Below are 20929 nucleotides of genomic sequence, written 5' to 3'. Positions count from 1 at the left end.
TTTACAGTTAGTTTACTGGTTGTCTAACATGAGCAAGTTGTATGTGTAACTACAGATGTTTTCAGCTAGAGATGACCAATAGGGGAATTGTTTACTATAACCAACCTTCAGAGCTTTTGTTCTGTAAATATGCTGCAATGACTAGTTGGAAGAACTAACATTGTACTTCCAGACAGCTCCTTGCTTGGTCCTTGCAAACACTCATTTGTTTTTGATGGTTACAGCAGACATATTCATTATGTCATTGATTTATATACAGCAGCAGCTGGCTTAAATAGAAGTCAAGAGTTTTAGAAGTGTTTAGTAAGCAATGGGAGGAACCTAGCTGGCATTATTAAGAGAAACAAAAGAAAAAAAAAAGAAAGTTGTTTTATTTATTTATTTATTTATTTATTTTAAAGAAAGTACATCTTATCATATGTCATTAAACTGAATGCTGTCAAGATTTTCCAAAGAACTCCCTATGACCATACTGTGGACTGCACATCAAATGAAATGAATGTGTTGGAAAAGTAGAACCTATACTTGTATTAAAATTAATCCTTGATGTCAATATTAGCAGTCTCTGGTAGTCAAGATCTTCGAGATGGGACCTGTACTTATCTCTGTGTATATAAGCTGTTTGAAATACACAGCTGGACCACAGACAATAGTGTGGCAGAGCAGAGTAGCCAACTCCTAACAGCTCCAGACAGAGTGTGTGTCATTCTTTCATGTGACTCACAGCAGGTCCTGAGGGTAGGGGACTGCAATGCACAGAGCAATATCATTCAATCAGAGGATTGTAGGATAATTCAGGCTGGAAGATAAATCAGAGGTCTGTAGCCCAAACTGCTGTTCAAAGCAGGGTCAGCTCTGATGAGGCAGATGAGGTTGCACAGAGCTTCACCTAGTCTGGTTTTGAAGAACTCCAAGGGCAGAGACTGCTTAACCAGTCTGTGCAACATGTGCCAGTGCTTCATTCCCTAATGAAGGAAGAGCTTTTGTTTCAATTGATGCCTACTCTTTTTCATGCTCTTTCTCAGGAGACATTTTGTAGACGCCATTAGATTTCTTTTGGTTTATGCTTAATGTGCAGTTCTTTACTCCTTCTACCTCACTGGGTACATTCCTCTTGTAGAAGAAAGGGACAAAGTCTGCAAGCTGAACTTAGCTACCAGTAACGTAAACTTTATCTGGAATCCGATAAGGGACTTCTGAAGTTCAAGATAGCAGTCTCCAACTCAAGGCATCAAAATCTGCTGCCCTTTTAATCTAGCAGTCAGACAGATTGCAGAGGCCATGAGCGAGAGAGCTCTGGGGAGACTGTGAAACTGGCAGAGTCAGAAGGGATCTGTTGACTTGAAATTGCAATTGAGCATTCCTTGACTGTTAAGATGCTCAGTGAGATCTATGTGTTTCTGTTTGGAGCAGCTTCTTCTACCTCCTCACAGATGTGATTTTCCATTCCAGGCATGTTGTACTTCAGCTCTCACCATGTCAGGCTCATTTTTCTCTGGCTTCAGTTATTCTTAGATGTTTTAGCATAGTTAAGACCTGTCAGTACAACTTTGGCTTTGTGATTTAGTAATGTCTCTTGTGGGGTACTCAGGGCATGCATCAGGAAGCAGCAAATGTGCAGGACACAGACTGCATTTCTTATGCTGCATACTTTAGAGTTGGTAGTATAAGCAAGGAAGAGAAAGTAAGGAAATTAAAGAAACAGAAAATGATGGGGATGTGGGGGATAAGAAAATGAGCAAAAAATACTAAAGAGAACCCCCTCTTCCAGCTTAGGCAGTGAGGAAAATGAAAGTGGGTACAGAAGGCATCATTCCCTTTCCCTTCTCTTGAAAAACAGCTTGAGCCACTGCCTCTGCACACTCTGTAAGAATTATCTATGTTTCTGCACCCTGTTCCCCCTTCCAGAAGAGAAGATAGCAGCAGCTATAAATTCTGTTATAAAGCCTAAACTCCTCTTTCTCTTAGATGAATGGAGTTTCTTTAACCTTTAGATGATGTTTTTCTCATCTTCCTACCAAGTGTGTAGATGAGATAGCTAATGTGTACTCTTGCAGCATATCAGCAAGCGATTTCAATTCTATACGTAAGAGATATGATCCAGGAGAGTCAGCAAAAACTGTTAGGTAGTAATGCCACTCCTTGAACTGGCCTCCACAGCACACCAAGATTATTGGAGGCATAGATTCATACTACGTTATGTTTGCATTTAAATGAAGCATAATGTACTCTGCCTGTGGCCAAACCATGGAGTCTTAAGAACATGCCACCTGTAACAACTAATAGTATTAGAACTCTGTCTTAAACTGTAGAAGCCAGTTGGTTACTGCTGTATTAAACATGAGATGCCTGGTTCTGTCTCTGTATAGCTGATACTGTGAAGATATAGAAAGATACAGAAATAAATACACTTTGTACTGTCTCCTTGTTACTATTCTTACCTTCTTCTTCCACTGATGTTACCATCAGATGAGGTCTAATTTAGGCATTAATCTCCAAAAGCCCCTTTTCACTTTGCTGTCTATTATGTGCCAATCGCACACCTGTGGTGCTATATAATTGCTAATAATACACCAATACGCTCATTTGTTATATTTTCTGTAGGTGGAATTCCATCTGGTTTGTGTATGTCAAGTGAGATGGTGCGAAAAGGCCTTGCTGTTCAGGATTTGTGATGGTTTATGAGCAGTTGGGAAATGACAGGAAAAAAATAATAAGAAAACTGGACTTGCTTATCATTCTTGCTTATCATTTGAGCAACAACATCCAGCCATGTGGCTGTATGCTCAAGTTCATGGCTTTGACTGGAATAGAATCCCCAAGTCTTGCAAATCATCTTTCATCTCTGGCCTTCTTGAAAGGCCCTTCCTGCAGTGACTGGGACACTAAGCAGCCTTTCCAGCTATTTCTGAATATTTGAAGCACTCGGATACTGGATACTTGGAACACTGCCATTTCTTTCACAGGTTCTATCTCCTTTGGACCTTTGGGATCAAGCAGTAAGAACAACGTGCTGGGTTCCCAGAAAAGCTTTTCTGCCTTTATCCTGAGAAGCAGCCTCATGGGCAGGTCCTCAGTTCCAGAAAGATCCACCTTGGCTTCAGTGGCAGAGATTGATATGCAGAGCCAGGGTAAGTTTCCACAAAAAGCCTTGACTTTTCCCTGGGCTGAGGCTGCAGCCTTTCCTACAGATTACTGATGGATTTGGTGGAATTAGGCTGGCAAAACTAGATCCTAAGAACCTTGTAGTCCAAAATGTAAAAAGCTAAAGGATGCAGGAAATCCTTTGGCAACTTTGGAAAGTGACATCTGGAAGTGTCCCCACTGGCTAATATAAATAGTAGCCTGAACTACTCTAAGTATTTATTGCTTGCCAACAAAACCACAGATTACAAAGAGGAGAAATTCAGTACTTCCTCAGTGAAGGGAAAGCAATTTTCCCTTCCTCCGTTTCACCTCGTGGTCACTTCCACCGATTGTGGTTCAGCTTGAAACAGGAACTTTCAAAAGCAGAAAGTCCTGATAATTAGTAGAAAATAGTTTTAAAAATAATAGTTAAGCAGTGCTTGCTGCACAGCCTTTGTTCTGATATGCAGGCTGTCTTGTGGGTTGGTTTACTGTGCTCAGAAAATCCTCCCATCCTCATCGCAGGGTTGCAGCTTCCTAGGCAGGACACGAGCTGAGAATCACCGAGGCTAGGGGCAGCCCTGGTGCTGAGAGGGGGAGGAGGAGGAGGAGAGAAAGGAGGAGGAAGAAGGCAGCAGTTTGCCTGCCCTCTTTGCCTCCCGCACAGCTGCCTGTATGGCCAGGAACAGGGCCACTCTCTGCACACGGCTGGGCTGCCCTGCGCTGCTGGGCTGCTTCGTGCTGGGCTTTCTCACAGGTGAGTACAGAGCTCTGGGATTCAGCCTGCAGCCCTTGTCCTCCACAGACACTTCTATGCGACCTGTGCCACGATTAACTTCCCATCAAGGAGCTTGGGCTGCTGTTCAGGGACTTCAGGATACACTCACTTGCACCAGGAGTGTTCATCTCTCTGATTTGTGTCTTTGGTGAGGGAGAGGAATACAGCAGTCACGCTTCAGCAGAAGAGGAGCCACAGTGAACTGACAGCTCCCTGTAACAGGCAGTCCAGAGAGGAGAGGTTAACAGAAGAGTCTGAGATTTACATGACTGCAAAACCTCCAGGATTTTTTTCTTTCTTTTATTTTTATTTTGTGATTCCTTCTGAAGGTCTATTGAAATGCTGCTATTCTGTTGAAGGAATGTAGCCAAGGAGGAGTTCTGTCTAACAGCCAGGAGCGGAGCTGCTGAATTTTCCATCATGTTCAATGCACTCCACTACAACTTCAGATTCTTTTCTGCAGTCACACGCAACATTTGATTCTATGTCTAAAATTGCGTGTCTGCATCTGTCCTTTTTAAACTTGTATTGCAACGGAAGCAAAGGGCTAAAGCATGAAAGAAAGCTAGGAAATATAAAAATCATTGCTTTCATTTAGGAGATCCCCGAACAGCAAATTTCTGGTGGTTGTGCTATGGGGGCTTTTGTGTCCTCGGCTTTGGCTTTGAATATGCTCATACACAGGTTTTTAAATACCTGTATAAATTAAGGAAACTTCACACGTAATTCAGAATTTATACCATAGTTAAAAACTAACAAGAGATGAGTCTGCCTTAAAAATGAACGATACCTAGCAGAGATTTAGGGTATGCTCTTTTAATCGTATCCCCCCCCCCCTTTTTTTTTTTTTTTTTTTTTTTTTGCAATTCAGTCACTGAAATATTTTTTGCTTCTCTGTTTCATTCCTCTGTTTGAGTCAGCAGGCACTGGCAGAGGGCACTTTAAGCCCCAGCCATCCTCTTGACTTTGATGTGACTGCTCAGTACTTGAAGTTCCACGAGGGATCATATATGTGAGAACTGGGGCTCTTCCTAAGTAGGATCTTTTCAATAATGGTGTTTTCATAAATAACTTTCCAAAATGTGTTTCAGGATGGTTGACAAAGCCAACCGAAAAAAAACGCGACTCTTCAGATGTCTATCAGAGTGTGAGACAGAGACTTGTGGATGAAATGAAAGCTGAAAGCATCAGGCTATTCCTTCGGTAAGCCCTGCTCATCTTGCCTTGTGATTAATTTCATCAGCCATGAAAGCCAGGAAGTGACAACATCAGCTCCAAAAAACAGTCCCTGAAAGCAGATCCATTAAGATGCATTGAAAATGCCTGGTTTGTGCAGGCTGTCTGGGGAGAGGGGAAGGGAGAGACCCACAACCCTTCTGCTTCTTTCCCCCCCATTTTTGAAGCTGCCTTTTCAGCACATGGGTACTTCCCTCAAGCTGTATTGCTTCCAGTGCCCATCATAAAATTTTGCTATGAAGATTTTCTGTGGTCTTCATCTAAAGTATCATAACTACTTTTTTTCTTCATGACTCTCTGAAGCTCTAGCATCAGAGAAATGAAGAATTTTGTTCTTTGTTCTCAAACAGGGATTATTTTACTTTATTTGGTAAAGACTGATTGCTGTTAATTACATTTGATTGGTAATCTGTCCAGTGTGTCCTTAAATTTTCAGTATAAACAGTTAAACCAGTTAGTCCAAGTAGAAAATCTATACATTCAAAAGGTTACAAAGCTTGCATGCCACTGAGTTACGTGTATAGTTCCAACTTGGAATAAGAGATGATGAAGAGGGGTGGTTCAGGTTTGATATTAGGAGAAATTTCACCACAGATAGAGTGAGGCATTGGCACAGGCTGCCCAGGGAGGGGGTGTAGTCACCATCCCTGGATGTGTTCAAGAACTGTGGAGAAGTGACACTGAGGGACATGGTGTGTGGGCATGGTGGGGATGGGCTGATTGATTAGAGTTCTTTTCCAACCTTAATCATGATTCTATGATTCTTTGATTCAAGGAACTGGTAACTACTTTAGTGTAGAAAGACTGGATAAAGTCTTGTTAGCTGAGTGCTTGTGACTCCATCAGACCATCTTGCCTTTCTGATGAGGCAGAGGTTCCTGTCTGAGCACGGTGTGTGTGCATGCTTGGTTAAGTCTTGCATGTTACAAATTGTTATTAAATATACTTTTTCTCATCATAGTGCATCATTGCAGCTCTTCTAGTGGTTGGCGACCCTGCCCGTGGTAGGGGGGTTGAAACTAGAGGATCATTATGGTCCTTTTCAACTTAGGTCATTCTATGATTCTGTGATTCTCTCTGAAAACATCTAAAAATGCTAAGGGTGTATAAATAACCTCTTGCATTGCTATATATTTCACTGGAAATTAAAAATAAAATAAAAATATTGCTGCGCATGTTTGTATCTGCTGTGGAGGAAGAAATAAATTCACACAAAAAGTCAGCAAGTATAACCTCAGGTTAGTAATATGTTGGTATTCAGCATGTGAGCCTGCACCTGCATTATAAGCATCAAAGGATTATTGGCATTTGATTTCCGTACATTTATTCGCAAAGCAAGAGGTTTAATTCTAATATCAATAAGCTTTCTAAGTCTGTAGGCCTTATTTATTTTGTATTTGTTGCCCTCCACAGATAGGAAAGTTCCTGAAGGTTATGTCCCAGTGAGAGTCTAGGCAACACGCAGACTAATGACAGCATGAAATACCTCTGCAGCTATGTTGAAGGTTCTTAGCCATAGGGTATGGATGGTATCTGGTTTCTCTGCTTACTTTGATGATGGGCCAAACGCTTCATACTGTTTATTTCCTCAAATCAAATATAAGACAGAAACTGCAGAAAAAATTAACTCACTTCCAAAAAGTTTGTTATAAGCAAAGAAGACTCTGAGTGAGAGAATTTTGGCCCATGTTCTTAGTTTTTCAGATTAGTAAATCAAGTGGCAAAAACAAACAGTGGCACTGAGAAAATGCAGGCACTGTGTCCTCAGTGTTGAATCAGAGCTCTAGAAAGCATGAAACTGGAAGTGAAACACTGAAAAAAATGTGATGCATTGTTCAGTATATTTTTCCTGCTGTCATACATAGTATTTAAACTATGGTACTTAAGGAATTGAAAGTGCTTAAACCTGTAAAGAATTTAAGCTCAAGAGGATGATAGACAACAGGCTTTGGTAAAGGTTTCAAGGACATGAAGATAGGAACAGTCAGCATTTATTTACTGCATATTTAAATGATCAACCCAATAAGCATGATTGCATTCTGTAAGGAAATAACTAACTGGCAATGTGGCTGATGGAGATGTTGCAGTGGATGTGACATCTTTGACTTTAAGAAAGTTCTGGGCATTTTCTCCTGCAGTGTTCTCATGTGAAAGCTGAGGAGGAGCATACTGACAAACAAGCTGTTGGGTGGGTGGAAAATTGTCTGAACTGACATGTTCAAATGGTACTTATCAAAGGTATTTGGTACCATTTATTAATGGTGATTAATTGTACCTGACGTCCATGAGTTAGCCATTAACAAGTGGCCTGTTGGAAATCCATAGTGCTTGGCACCCCACTGGTGAATGTCTGAATTCCTCATAACTGATTTATCTTAATGTCTTAGGAAAGATCCTCCATTCTGACTCCACATTGTGCTTATCCTGATGCAGACTGATTAGCAATTATGGTATTCAGCCTACATTTTTACCATGTGAACTTGCTTTCTGTGCACATAGATTGGAGATGAGCTTTAGACGCACTGGTCTGAATTGGCTGTTGTGTTCTCCTGCAGTTAGTGTTCACTGGTGACTTTTTGTTTTATTCTAGCTCCTTTACCAAGTTGCCTCATCTTGCAGGAACTGAGCAGAATTTTCTTCTTGCCAAACAAATTCAAGGCCAGTGGAAGGAATTTGGATTGGATTCAGCAGAACTTGTTCATTATGATGTGCTGCTTTCCTACCCAAGTGAAACGCAGCCAAACTACATCTCAGTAATTGATGATCGAGGGAATGAGGTGATATTTTTAATGATTAAGCTATATTTATGTAAGATCTCTTTTAAGAAACGGTGTCTTCCTCTGTCTTCCCACTCCCTATTCCCAGCACTGGGCTTGATAATCTTAAAAAAATTAAGAATTAAAAAGAGTTAATTTTAAGAGTTTAAAAAATCCAATGGAAAGAGAACTCAAATGTAGAAATGGTTTTCCAGTCTGTGCAGCAGAACAGAATAGTGTGGCTTAAATTTCAGTGCCTCATACAGAAGAGGAAGGACGCGAGGATAGGCAGGGACTCAAACACATGTATGCCATGTAAGAATGACAATACTGGTTCATACTAGAGATACATCTACACCAATATCCTCTTTCTGCAAACAGCTTTAAGTAGATACCCAGGCAAGTTTAGGAAAAAGAAAAGTGTCCAAAGTGCATAATCCTTCCAGTGTCTAGGTGTTTTCAGCTCAAATGCATCACATTTAGAGAACATCTTTAAGAATCTTCATTAGACCTCTTTTTCAAGTACTGAAGTGGTTCATACCTTCATTAGCTCTCTGTTCCAAGTGCCTATCCAGAGTCTGCTTGAATAGTAGTCTGCCCACTGCACGAAGTACTGTCTCTTTTCAATTGCTCTGAATGTGATCTTACTGCCTTCCCGGGCTGTTGGAAGTAATAACAAATAACTCATATGTAGTCACCTTCTTCATTTTTTACACCCAGGAGAATTAATAGGTAGAAGTGAAGAGGTAAGATGGAGCTGCTAGAGAAGCATCATAGCACATTGGCAGGAATGGAAACCCCTGGTAGGAACTGAGGAATATGTGCTCAGGAAGGAATGAACTTAGAGGTAAAAGAATGGAGAAAGCCTTCCAGGAACTCCTTAAGACAGTCTCTGAGAGAGACTCTCATAAGGTGACAAAGAATAAAAGTAAACCTTGAGACAACATGAGTGTTACAGATAGATAGTTGTGAAAGGCTGTGTGTTTAACTGGAGCATAACTATTTCAGAGAGGTGAAGACATGAATAATAACATAGGTGGGAGTTATCACAAGAAATGCCCATGATGGCATGGATGAACTAGGTGTCTTTATATTGTCATCACCTCTTGGCATTTTTCAGCTACTTCTTTACTTAAGTGACTGATGAGCATCTTCTGACAAGTGATCTGTATTCATAGCAGCATTATGTTATAAAAATTCATCCTCAGCTGATTTTTCTTTGAAGTTATGCATGGTGTTTAGCATTCCATCTTTCTGCTGACAGTTTAAGGAAATTAGCATATCATTTGCATTAGCCAAACTTATACCTTGAGGTACATTGCTTGACCAAAGACTTATGTTGTTTATTGATAGATTTTCAATACTTCATCATTTGAACCACCTCCTCAGGGATATGAAAATGTTACTGATATATTGCCACCATATAATGCTTTTTCAGTGTCGGGAACGCCAGAGGTAAGAAAGAAAAGTAAGAGAATTGTTTACTGAAATCATGTTTTGAGAAACACTTGATGGAATGGTTTGCTTCAACATTACAAAAATACTTCTTGTAGAAATTTTAATTAACCATTACGACAAGGGAAGAAAAAGACAGCTAGACCACATATTGTGTGAAGGTTAGAAGTCTATTAAAAAGAAACCTTTCTGAAAGTGCTAGAAATGTGGTTCGTGAAACAAGTGAAGAGCTTTCATTTCTATGGAAAATTGGATACATCTTGGGTTACTCCACATTCGTCAGTCATGTGGATAGGATTTCCATGAGTCTTAAGTGGAAGTAACTATAGAAATCATTTTGAAAAACATTTTGGATTGAGTATATGTCTTCAAAGGTTAAAAAAATCACTCAAACTAATAATTCTTCATGTCTAGATCAGTCAGGGGCAGAATTGTTTTATATATATATGAATAAAATTATATAATAGCAAGTGTCTGTGTATACAAGCAATAGCACTATCCATGGCCACAGAGCTTTGTCACTTTAGCAGACCATGTTGTTTTCATTTGCAGCCTTGCTTTGTACGGCTGCGGGGCAGCAGTTAAGTGAAGGGTAATATAGAAAGGTCAGCTGTCTGAGACAAGATTTCCTGCAGATATGGTGGAAATATTTTGCTTTTACTTTTTGGGGGGCTGGAAATCACGTATGGAAATGCAAAATATATCACACATGAAGAAAACTGAAGAGGTATTTTGTTTGTTTGATGACCAATTGCCAGCAAACTAATTTTCTTTACTGTGCAGGCAGATCTGGTATATGTGAATTATGGTCGCACTGAAGATTTTTTTAAGCTGAAGCGTGAAATGGGAATTAACTGTACAGGAAAGATTGTCATAGCCAGATATGGGAAGATCTTCAGAGGAAACAAAGTAAGTGATGTGTTTAATTTTACTTTTATTTATATATATATATATTTTTGTAGGTAGCTGTGTCTAATATTGCTCATGGTAAAGCCAGCAGGAGTTAATGACAAATGTAAGCTGCAGTATGTGAACAGAATCATAGAATCATAAAATAGCTTGGGTTGGAAGGGACGTCAAGGTTCATCAAGTTCCAACTTCCCTGACACAGGCAGGGTTGCCAACTGCTAGATCAAGCACAAGATCAGGTTGCCCAGGGCCCCATCCAACCTGGCCTTAAACACCTCCAGTTATAGAGCAACCACAACCTCTCTGGGCAGCCTGTTCCAGCACCTCACTTCCATCTCAGTGAAAAACTTCTTCCTGACATCTAATCTAAATATCCCCTCCTTTGATTTAAAACCATTTCCCCTTGTGCTATCACTGGCTACCCATGTAAAATGTTTATTTTCCTTCTGTTTATAATCTCCCTTTAAATATTGAAAGGCCTTAATGAGGTCACCCTGCAGCCTCCTCTTCTACAAGCTGAACAAGCCCAGCTCCCTCAGCCTGTCTTTGTAGGGGAGGTGCTCCAGCCCCCTTATCATCTTAATGGCCCTTCTCTGGGCCATTAAGTTCCACATCTTTCCTGTGCTGGGGCCCCCAGACCTGGATGCAGTACTCCAGATGGGACTTCATGAAGGCAAAATAGAGTGGGACAGTCATCTCCCTTGCACTGCTGCCACCCCTCTTCAGATTCAGCCCAGGATGCTGTTGCCCTTCCAGGCTGTAAGAATACACTGCTGGTTTGTGTTAAGTTTTCCATCTATCAGGGCTCTAAGTCCTTCTCAGCAGGGCTACTCTCAAGGATACCTTCTCCCATTCTGTATATATACCCGGAGTTATCCCAACTCAAGTGCAAAATGCTGCACTTTGCTTTGTTGAACCTCATTAGGTTGACATGGGCCCATCTCTTGAATTTATCAAAGTCCCTCTGGATGGCAACCCTTTCTTCTGCCATATCAACTGCAACACTCAGCTTGGTGTCATCAGCAAACTTGCTGAGGGTGCACTCAGTCCTATTATTTGTGTCATTGATAAAGATTTTATATGTGTAATTGATAAAGATGTTGAAGAGTCCTGGTAATTCATCCAGCATGTCTGCCTTCTTTACAATAGCTTGTAAAAGAAGAAAGATCGTTAAGCGTACTAAACTCCTGAGAGTGATATGACTACAAACTCTTTAGGCAGTTCTTGCAAGAGATGAGTTTGTGGAAGAGAGTAGTTTGTAGAGCCAAGGTATTTACTACTTTTCATCTAAGAGCTGCAGTATTTTGGAGAGGGATTCAACAAGGATTCTGATGTACAGACATTGAGTAGCTATTCCTCTGGCTTTGGACATCAACTCCAATAAAATTGAGGATAGAGGGAAAAGGAGGGTAGTGGTTAGTTCTTTTTCCCTCAATGTTATGCCTTGTGCTTTATCTCATAGCTTTGAGGTATGATTTAAAAGTGTGACACAAATAATGAACTTAATGTATTTTGTTGTGGTTTGTTCTGCTGAGTGTGTGATCATTTTCACCTTTCCACATATATATATTCTAAACTGTGTCCCCGTGGAAGTAAATCACAGCATTCAAAATTATTATTGCATTTGAGAAACCCTGTATTTCTTAATGCCAAATCATTTTACAGGTTAAAAATGCCGTTTTAGCAGGAGCCATAGGGATCATACTTTATTCAGACCCTGCTGACTACTATGCCCCAGGAGTAGATCCTTACCCAGATGGCTGGAACCTTCCAGACAGAGGAGTCCAGCGTGGGAATGTGCTGAACCTGAATGGAGCTGGGGACCCTCTAACACCTGGTTATCCTGCAAAAGGTGAGTGACAGATCTCTACCCTGGACCATCAAGTACTGTCTAAAATTATACTCAAAGTTACCGTAGCTCTAGAAATTCATCTGGTTTTGGTACAGAAGCAAAGAGAAAAGCTACTTAGAATGACTGTTAGCAGTCATTCATTTTCCTGGTGCACATTAGATTCTGCCTGTATGTCATTTTGACTGGTTCCTTTTGAGTTAGGTGGGGAAGGTTATGTTTTTTGGAAAATCTCTTTGCATTTTCTCAACCTTATAACTCTCAGATGAATGATTTCAGGTTTACAGACTGCAAAGTAGTTGAAAAAGAGTGACAATTTACAGCTGTTTTTAAATCTCTGTGTTTTGCAAGAGGACAAGTTTAAACTACATTATAGTCTATCATCAAAGAGGAGTAATAGCTTTGCTTGGAGGTATGTTTTCTTTCTCATCCTAAATTCCAACTAGAAAAACAGTTTAAAAATCTCTATACAGGGTGTAAATTTCTGTAATAAAAATAACAGTAGCCTAAAGCCTTTTGAAACTTGGCACCATATGCTTTTCTTGTCCCTATAGGCATCCCAAATTAAGGTGCCTACCAATCCTGTCTGCCAATGGGATGGCAACAAAAGGGTACTTCTGGAAAGTTTGCAGGCTTGTGTGATCACTACTGGGGGCATAACACAACACCATATAGGAAAAAAACCAAACCCAGCAGAGCAGGCTGCATGCACCTGGCTCACTAGATTCAGAGAGACAGTGAATGTCTGCAGTTTATGCAAATCACAGAATCACGGAATCAGAGAACTGTAGGGGTTGGAAGGGACCTCTAGAGATCATCGAGTCCAACCCCCAAATGCATCTGTGGATGTCTTCTGAAGCTTGCAGAAGGAAAAAAACAACTGCTTGGTTATCTCACATTCAGCTTTGAAGAGATACAATAATGTAGATGGACAGCAAATCTAGCCTTCAGTCAAATGTGCCTTCAGATTAGGGATACATCTACACCAATAATCTCTTTCTACAAACAACTTTAAGTGGATGCCTGGCTAACTTCCGAAACAAAGAAATGTGTCTGATATGCATAATTCTTCCAGTGTCTAGATGTTTTCAGCTTGAATGTTCTCTGAATGTGATGCAGTCAGTCTCTTTAGGAATCCTCATTCGACCTCTTGTGGGGGCTATGCAAAAGCACCATTGGATTTGTGACTCTCTTACTATGTTTTGGTTTTCTTGAAGCAAAAGAAATGATGTAAGAAATGATTAAGGGATGGATGGATGCTTGAGACTGCTATGTGGCTGCATTGATCAAAAGAAATCTCAGTTTAGTTTGGTGGAAGTTGATAAGAATGCTATACAATGGATATTTTGTTCTGTTTTTTTAGAGTACATTTACCGATACAAAGTTAATGAAGGTGTAGGGATTCCAAAAATCCCAGTTCATCCCATTGGCTATCACGATGCAGAAGTGTTATTATAGTGAGTATACCTCAGTCCTCTTCACCACAATTCAGTATTCGTGAATATACTGTGAGATTTTTTATTCTAAGGTGGTAAAATCTGTAGAGTTACTTGTACTTATGTCATTTTGTAGTAGCACGTGCTTCAGAAATTTCAGAGATTTGGAGCAATCTGTTTCTGGCATGATGCTTTTAAGAATTTTATAAACTTGCTTTGGTTTAGGTGCAGCAGCTATTAGAAGAATTTCTGGTTTTAGTCCACTGCTCAACTATGTTTTTCTTGGTTTTCACTGAACAGTGCAATGGGAGGACCTGCAGCTCCAGACAGCACCTGGAAGGGAGCTCTCAATGTGTCTTATAACATAGGGCCAGGATTTGTACGCAATATTTCAACAAGGTCTGTTTTAATACTCACCTGTTTATAAAAACTGCAAAAATGCCCACAGGAAAAAGACTGTGAAACAATACAACCAGAGGTGTTCTAATAGAAACATACAATCATAGGATGGTTTTGCACAAAAGGGACCTTGAAGTCAAATCTAGTTCCAGCCACCCTGCCATGGATAAATTAACTTCATTCTTAGTGTACAACACTCAACAATAAATATTAGAATTTGAAGGTAAATGATCAAAACTACAGTGTCACTCAGCGTTCCCCAATGTAAATGGATAGACAGATGCAAAGAGTATATATCCAGTCTATATGTCTATTACTTTTTCTTTCCTGTTTCTAATGACCAAGGGGAAAATAGTTAAGCCAATTTGTACATGTCCAAAAAGGAAGCACTACTAATTCAGTAGTACTCTTATAGATAGCTTTCCATTGTCTACTGGAAGCCTCCCAGTGTTTCTTTGAACATAAGAGCTGTGGAATGTGGAAATGGTTTGTAAGTCCATCAACTGTTTTCCAAAGCTGGTAGTTCCCATGATTGAAAGATTGTAAAAATAACAGGATATAAGGAAATGAAGCACAATATCTTACTAATTGGATTAGGGAGAAATTGGACTTGGAACTGTTGGATTAGCAATAGCATTTTGCTCTTTACCTTTTTTCATCTCTAATGGAGAAATAAAACTGGTCAGGTCTCCAGTACTAAGAATCACTTTCAAGCACACCAAGTCCTTTAACAATTCTGGTTGGATGTCAATGATTTCACTGGCTGTCAGGGACTGCCATGGCATTCCTGATATCTGATAAATGATAAACTGCGTTAAAAAAGCTAAAGATTGTTTTCATATGTGAATAAATCATGTAAAAATAGTTCCAGCTTACGTGAAACTTTACTCTATGAGGACTGGTCAGTAGCAGTGAACAGTGTGTGAAAATGTGTCGTTATCACTGTTCGAACTTCTGCAGAACAAGATATTATTTTGACGCTATATTATTTTGTACAGACTTCATTTATGTTTATTTGTTTCTTCTCTGCTCTAACACCATCAGAAAATGAACAAAGGAAAAAAATAAGAAAGCATAATCAGCGCGCTGTTTTGAATGTCTTCAAGAATAATAAAAACAACAGTTAGGAGAGAACTACCATGATTCATTGTGAACACGTATGCAAAGGAATATTTTTGAATGCACGTTTTAACATCTTCCCACTTGATAGGAGAAGTATTTTTTGTAAATAGAGACTAATCCTGCATATACTTTTTTATCAGAGTAATTCTATATTAAAACGAGACTTCTAAGTAGACAGACACTTGTGCATGGAAATGTGCATGTATAAGCATGTTCAAGCCACAGGTGCCGGTTATTTTCTGGGCAGTGATCCAGTAGCTGTCTTGAGAAGTAGGTCTGGATTTTGACAGCCCTGCAGATTTGCTGCTGAAAAGATGTGAAGCTCTTGGGGTTTTGCCAGACCCCAAATTAGTGTTGTTTCATTCTTTGTCTTCTATAGGTTAAAAGGGGCTGAATACTACATTATTTTTAGTTCTTCTAATACCTGAATTTCCTTTCTTTTTATAAAATTTTGTGAGAATTTTTTTTTTAGTATATTTTTTTGCTTTTACAAATCTTGATCACTTTGATCTGCTGTCCTGGGGGGTTGGAACTAGATGATCATTGTGGTCCTTTTCAACCCAGGCCATTCTGTGGCTCCTAAACAGAGATTTCAATGTATTTGTGCATAACTGTTTATAATGACCATCTCTCCAATGTCTATCACAATTCATTTGCTAAAAATCACAGTGTATTCTTTATAAAAACATTTATATCTGCAGTTATCATTTTGGTCAAAATTCAGGCGTATTTTTAGTTACTGTGTAGACTTTTCACTTTCCTCCTCTAACATACATTTGACCAACTGTCACCCGTAAATAACAATTCAGTAAATTCTGTAAACATTTGAAACTTTAGAGGCTGACCTGTGTAGGCCTCTTTCTGTCAACAGTTTAACTTGAAATAAGAAATGGGACGCTGATGCAGCATGATGGATTAGATAAGTGCTGAACACACAAAGCAAAACAGAAACATAAACTTTCTTACTTACAAGCTTCTCAGAGGTGGTTACGCCAACTGCTTTTCATTTCAGAAAAGTCAGGATGCACGTTCATACAAACAATAAAGTTGCTCGAATTTACAACGTCATTGGTATCATCAGAGGAGCTGTGGAACCAGGTGAGCATAAGGTGCTTGAGGATTCTAATTCCTTCTTTATTTGGTGTTTGGTGAAATTGTCATCGGGTTGCAAGAAAAAGTTACTTTCTAAGATAGCCAGATAGTACTGGAATCTGAGAAATCTTTAATAGCTTGTCCCATCCCTCCACTGCACTGTTTTTAATAGACATTTTCAAGAATATACTTGAATTATAATGCTAGAATGATAGAGATAATTCTTTACATGCCTATCCTTTTACCATGGGATTTACCATGGGATAATTAATACGCTTTGTCTTGCACATCTTGACAGAATGCAAAGTGCAGAAAACTGGCTATGATTTAGGACCTTAACATCCTACTGTTGGGAGTAACAGGACATGCATAAAAGAATGTTAATTCAAAAAGTGTGTAGAATAGAATTACTTGCATTGGAAGACATGGTAAAACCCACCCCGTTCCAATCCCCTGCCATGGGCTGATTGCCCTCCAACAGCTCAGGCTGCCCAGGGCCCATCCAACCTGCCCTTGTGTACCTCCAGGGATGGGGCACCCACAGCTCTTTGGGCAGCAGTGCCAGGGCCTCACTGCCCTCAATAAAAAATTTCTTCCCTATATTTAATCTAAATCTCCCCTCTGGATGGCATCCGTCCCCTCCAGTGTTTCAACCACACTATGCAGCTCGGTGTCATTCACAAAGCTGGTGAGGGTGCACTAAATCCTGCTCTCCACGTTACTAACAAATATGTTAAATAATAATGATGAAATCAATGGAAATGCAAATAACCTAAATGCATTTTTAAGTCAAAATTGATATTGTGTGCTTGTTTGCAGATAGATACATTATTTTAGGAGGTCATAGAGACTCCTGGGTGTTTGGTGGTATTGATCCAAGTACGGGTGCAGCTGTTCTTCAAGAGGTTGCTCGAAGTTTTGGTAAAATGAAGACGGAAGGTAACTTACTTATTATGGACTTAAAGTGATGGATATGGAAAGGAACAGCTTTGAGAGACTGTGATGAATATTCCCAATAGCAGCTGTTTTGATTTATGCTTCACCTCTACAGAAAGTTGGTTGTATATTTCATTATGAAACATACAAATTCGTTGAAGAAACATCTTTGCAGTAATACGATGTTTCTCCAAAGAACTTAGAATTATTATTTTTACTGCTATATCAATGAAGTCTATTTTTTTAAAGTGATTCAATTGACTGTGGCGATCTTTCTTTAGACTTTCTAAGATGAGCTGAATTTCCAAGTTTAATTATGTGACTGCAGGTTGGAGACCTAAGCGAACCATCATTTTTGCCAGTTGGGATGCGGAGGAATTTGGTTTGCTGGGTTCCACAGAATGGGCTGAGGTAAATAACGTGGTTTATTAGCACTGAAACATTTAACAGATTTTATTGCTGTTAAGATTTTATTTACGAGGCTGTATTTATAGAACTTGGATTTTGCTTTGAAAATGCGTCAAAGAAAATATTTAAATATTTTTCTTTAGTGTATTTATCAGTAGAACACAGAATTGCATAACAAAACCAGAAACATCAAACAGCATCATTCTTCTGTTAACAAAGCTGAGATTTCTCTTTCCTTGGACTTGGACTAACCTTTTCTCCCATTAAGTGATGTTTTGCTTCCAGCTGCAATAAACACTCTGCCTCTTATCGTTGTTTTATGGGATATTAGACAAAAAAAAGCATAATATAAATTATCTTTAAAATTATTTATTGAGTGGAGGAAGTTGGTACTAAAATTTCACCTCTCCTGAATTCCACTGGTAACAAAAGTGTACTGTATATTAATCTTGTATTTATGATTTCTTTCTCTATGTATCTGGGCATGTTGAGATGCTATCAAGAGAAAAAAGAACAATTGTTTTAAGTATGAGGTGTATGAAAGTACGATACTTAAAACATCTATTTCTCTTGAGCAAGTAATGGATAGATTAGTTCATTGTATGCTTGTTCTCATGTTACTGTTGCTGCTCTGTAATGTTTTTTTTGTTTAATAATTTAATAGCCAGTAATCTATCATCCACTATTTCACGCCATGGCAGCTGTAGTAGATTAGAAGCCTCTAAGCACCACTCATATCTGAACCTCAGTGTTTTTCTGTTATTGTTTTCCTGCTTTGTCTCAGTGGTGTGCATTCCTCCTCTTTGACACCAGAATTAGATTTTAGTTTCTCTGGAGACATTCCTTACAGCTTACATTCATTTTCCTGCAGCTGCCAGATCTGCCATCTACTAAATCTTGGGGAAAATTAACCCATTATGTTTACTGTCTTCTCTGTAACAAAGACTCTGCAAGTGTGGCAACATCCTCTTGTTACATAAATACATCTTGAAGGAATTTATGCTGCAAATATGCTTTTCCACATATGCATGGCCCCATGTATGCAGATACAAGGTTGCTTTCTTCCTTCATATTCTCCTGCAGAATCTTCTCTATTGTTTGTTTTAAAGATAGTAAGTGCATTATAGAGTTATCAATTATCAAGCTAATTTGTAGTTCACATGATTTAAAAATAATTAGTTGGTTATACACTGAATGAATGAAGTATCAATTAGATAGATTAGAATTAGAACCTAATTAGAATATCTATTACAAAACCAAGATTTAGTAACATACCGCTTCATGATTAGAATATCAATTCCAAAAATAATTACCGGTTTGCAAAAAAATTAAGCATGTGTGTGTAAATATTTATCATGAAAGCAATGCTTAGTTGACTCAAAACAGCTTTGATTCATCGTTTTTAGAAATGAGTGAGTGTAGAAATGACAGCAATACCCACTTCATATTGTTAAAAGTCAGTTAAATACTGGAATATGATATCAGTAGCTAAACCAGTGAGGCCACATTTAGAATACTGTGTCCAGTTCTGGGCTCCCCAGTTCAAAAAGGACAGGGATATCCTAGAGAAAGTCCAGTGGAGGGCCACAAAGATGATAGAGAGCCTGGAGCATCTCCTGTATGAGGAAAGGCTGAGTAACCTGGGTCTGTTCAGCCTGGGGAAAAGAAGACTGAGAGGAGATTAATGTTTATAAATATCTAAAGGGAGGTGGGAGGCAAATGAATGAGGCCAGGCTCTACTCAGTGGTGAGTAGTGATAGGACAAGGAGCAATGGCCTAAAACTTGAACACAAAAAATTCCATACAAACATGTGGAAGAGCTTCTTTATGGTAAGGGTGACGGAGCTCAGGAAAGAGGTTGCCCAGAGAATTTATTTAGTCTCCTTCTATGGAGATACTCAAGACCCATCTGGGCTCTCTCCAGTATGTCCATATCCCTCTTGTACTGGGGGGCTAAGAACCAGACAGTGAACTCCCGGTGAGGACTCACAAACACTGAATAGAGGAAGGATCACCTCTCTTGACCTACTGGTGATACTTTGCCTAATGCAGACAGGAACACTGTCAGCCTTCTTAGCAGCAAGTGCACACTGCTGTCTCATGTTCATTGTGCTCTGAGGACCATTTCTGCAGAGCTGTTTTCCAGCTGGGTGCTCCCAGCCTGTGCTGGAGCCTGGGGCTGTCCGTCCCCAGGTTCAGGACTCTACACTTCTCATCAAACTCCACGAGGTTCCTGTCAGTCCCTCTGCAGCATGTCCAGGTCCCTCTGGATGGCTGCACAGCCCTCTGGTGAGCCAGCCACTCCTTCCAGCTTCATATCATCTGCATCAGCTTTCCTGTCCCTTCTTGCTCCTGCGTGATGCAGCAGGCAGCACCCACATTTTGTGGGTGGTTTCCAGAAAAAAAATGAGTCCCAGAAGCAAGAGTGAATGTTGTGTGCTCAGATCACTGACCCATCGTCAAACATCACTATGATTAGTAAAGTACATTGTGCTACTTATTCTGATTTGTTTCTTAAAGTCAACGTGGTTTAAAAAAGAAAAAAGAAAACACACACACACAAAAAAAAACCCTCATGATACATTTATTATGCTCTTGAGCAAATGTCACTAAATGAAAATAATAATTACTTTTACAACCCCAGGAAAATGCCAGAGTCCTCCAGGAACGGGCAGTGGCTTACATCAACACGGATTCTTCTATAGAAGGTGTGTCCTACTTTTAAACTCACTTTACTTTATGGATATCAGTTTTAGTAGTTCACTGTGTATTATTATTGCATCCAGAGCTAGCAAACATTGATTACATAATATTCAGTGTAATTGTAGCAAATACGGAATGAAGTGGAGGGAGAGGACAATTCAAATCCTCATGTTGCTTTCTTGTGGCAAGTAATGCCATCTGTGAACTCCAGTTCACATATCTGGAAGCCAGAAGGCCTCCTCTGTATTCAGTGTTCAGTGCAAATGAACTGAGCAGTCCAAATTTCTAAATTTATCTTAACTGCTTTAGCAGTTATTATACAATTACAGTTGTGATGTACGACAGACTGTACATGCAGCTCCAGCACCATTTACTGTGGAAGCGTAATGTCTTGGGACACTATGTTTATTTACATTCACAAGACAATTACTGCCAAAACCTTGGGCTTACGTTCTGTAGGTGTGGGAAATTGTTTTGTTGATTTGGGATGGGGTGCACACCTTTGTGCAGTGCTGTGAAGAGGGAGGCTGTGCAGAGGTCCTTGCAGATTATGCTGGGGCTGTCATAGAAAAATAAGCTCTCCGGAGTGATTCACAAAAAAAAGTGATCCACTGTTATTTAATTTACCGTGTCCTTCAGATTCTCAGAAGAATCTGGCATACAGAAACTAGACGTGGGAAGTTAGAGCAAGCACAGTGACCTAAATCAGAATAGCAAGAACAAT

General features: G+C 39.5%; 1 protein-coding gene across 6 annotated transcripts in view; it reads left to right on the top strand.

The window, feature by feature from the left end:
* Nucleotides 1–2622: 2622 nt before the first annotated feature.
* Nucleotides 2623–20929, top strand: part of NAALAD2 (N-acetylated alpha-linked acidic dipeptidase 2) — a 32502-nt gene continuing 14195 nt past the window's right edge. Inside the window, exons 1-12 of one of the 6 annotated variants that reach the window (XM_004938880.5) lie at nucleotides 2623–3131; nucleotides 4996–5107; nucleotides 7731–7917; nucleotides 9250–9351; nucleotides 10135–10260; nucleotides 11926–12112; nucleotides 13473–13566; nucleotides 13846–13944; nucleotides 16079–16164; nucleotides 16978–17097; nucleotides 17423–17505; nucleotides 20147–20210. In XM_004938880.5, coding sequence (XP_004938937.2) covers nucleotides 3062–3131; nucleotides 4996–5107; nucleotides 7731–7917; nucleotides 9250–9351; nucleotides 10135–10260; nucleotides 11926–12112; nucleotides 13473–13566; nucleotides 13846–13944; nucleotides 16079–16164; nucleotides 16978–17097; nucleotides 17423–17505; nucleotides 20147–20210 — 1330 coding nt within the window. In that variant the 5' untranslated portion in view covers nucleotides 2623–3061. Of the gene's footprint in view, nucleotides 3132–3644; nucleotides 3884–4995; nucleotides 5108–7730; nucleotides 7918–8616; nucleotides 9365–10134; nucleotides 10261–11925; nucleotides 12113–13472; nucleotides 13567–13845; nucleotides 13945–16078; nucleotides 16165–16977; nucleotides 17098–17422; nucleotides 17506–20146; nucleotides 20211–20929 lie in introns of those variants that run through there. The other 5 variants (XM_040651656.2, XM_040651673.2, XM_040651681.2 and 2 more) reach the window with 5 other exon arrangements.

This window comes from Gallus gallus, chromosome 1, assembly GCF_016699485.2.
Source record: "Gallus gallus isolate bGalGal1 chromosome 1, bGalGal1.mat.broiler.GRCg7b, whole genome shotgun sequence".
In the NCBI taxonomy this organism is placed as follows: domain Eukaryota; kingdom Metazoa; phylum Chordata; class Aves; order Galliformes; family Phasianidae; genus Gallus; species Gallus gallus.
Note: the sequence above shows the minus strand (reverse complement) of the source record. Positions and strands in the feature narration are given on the sequence as shown.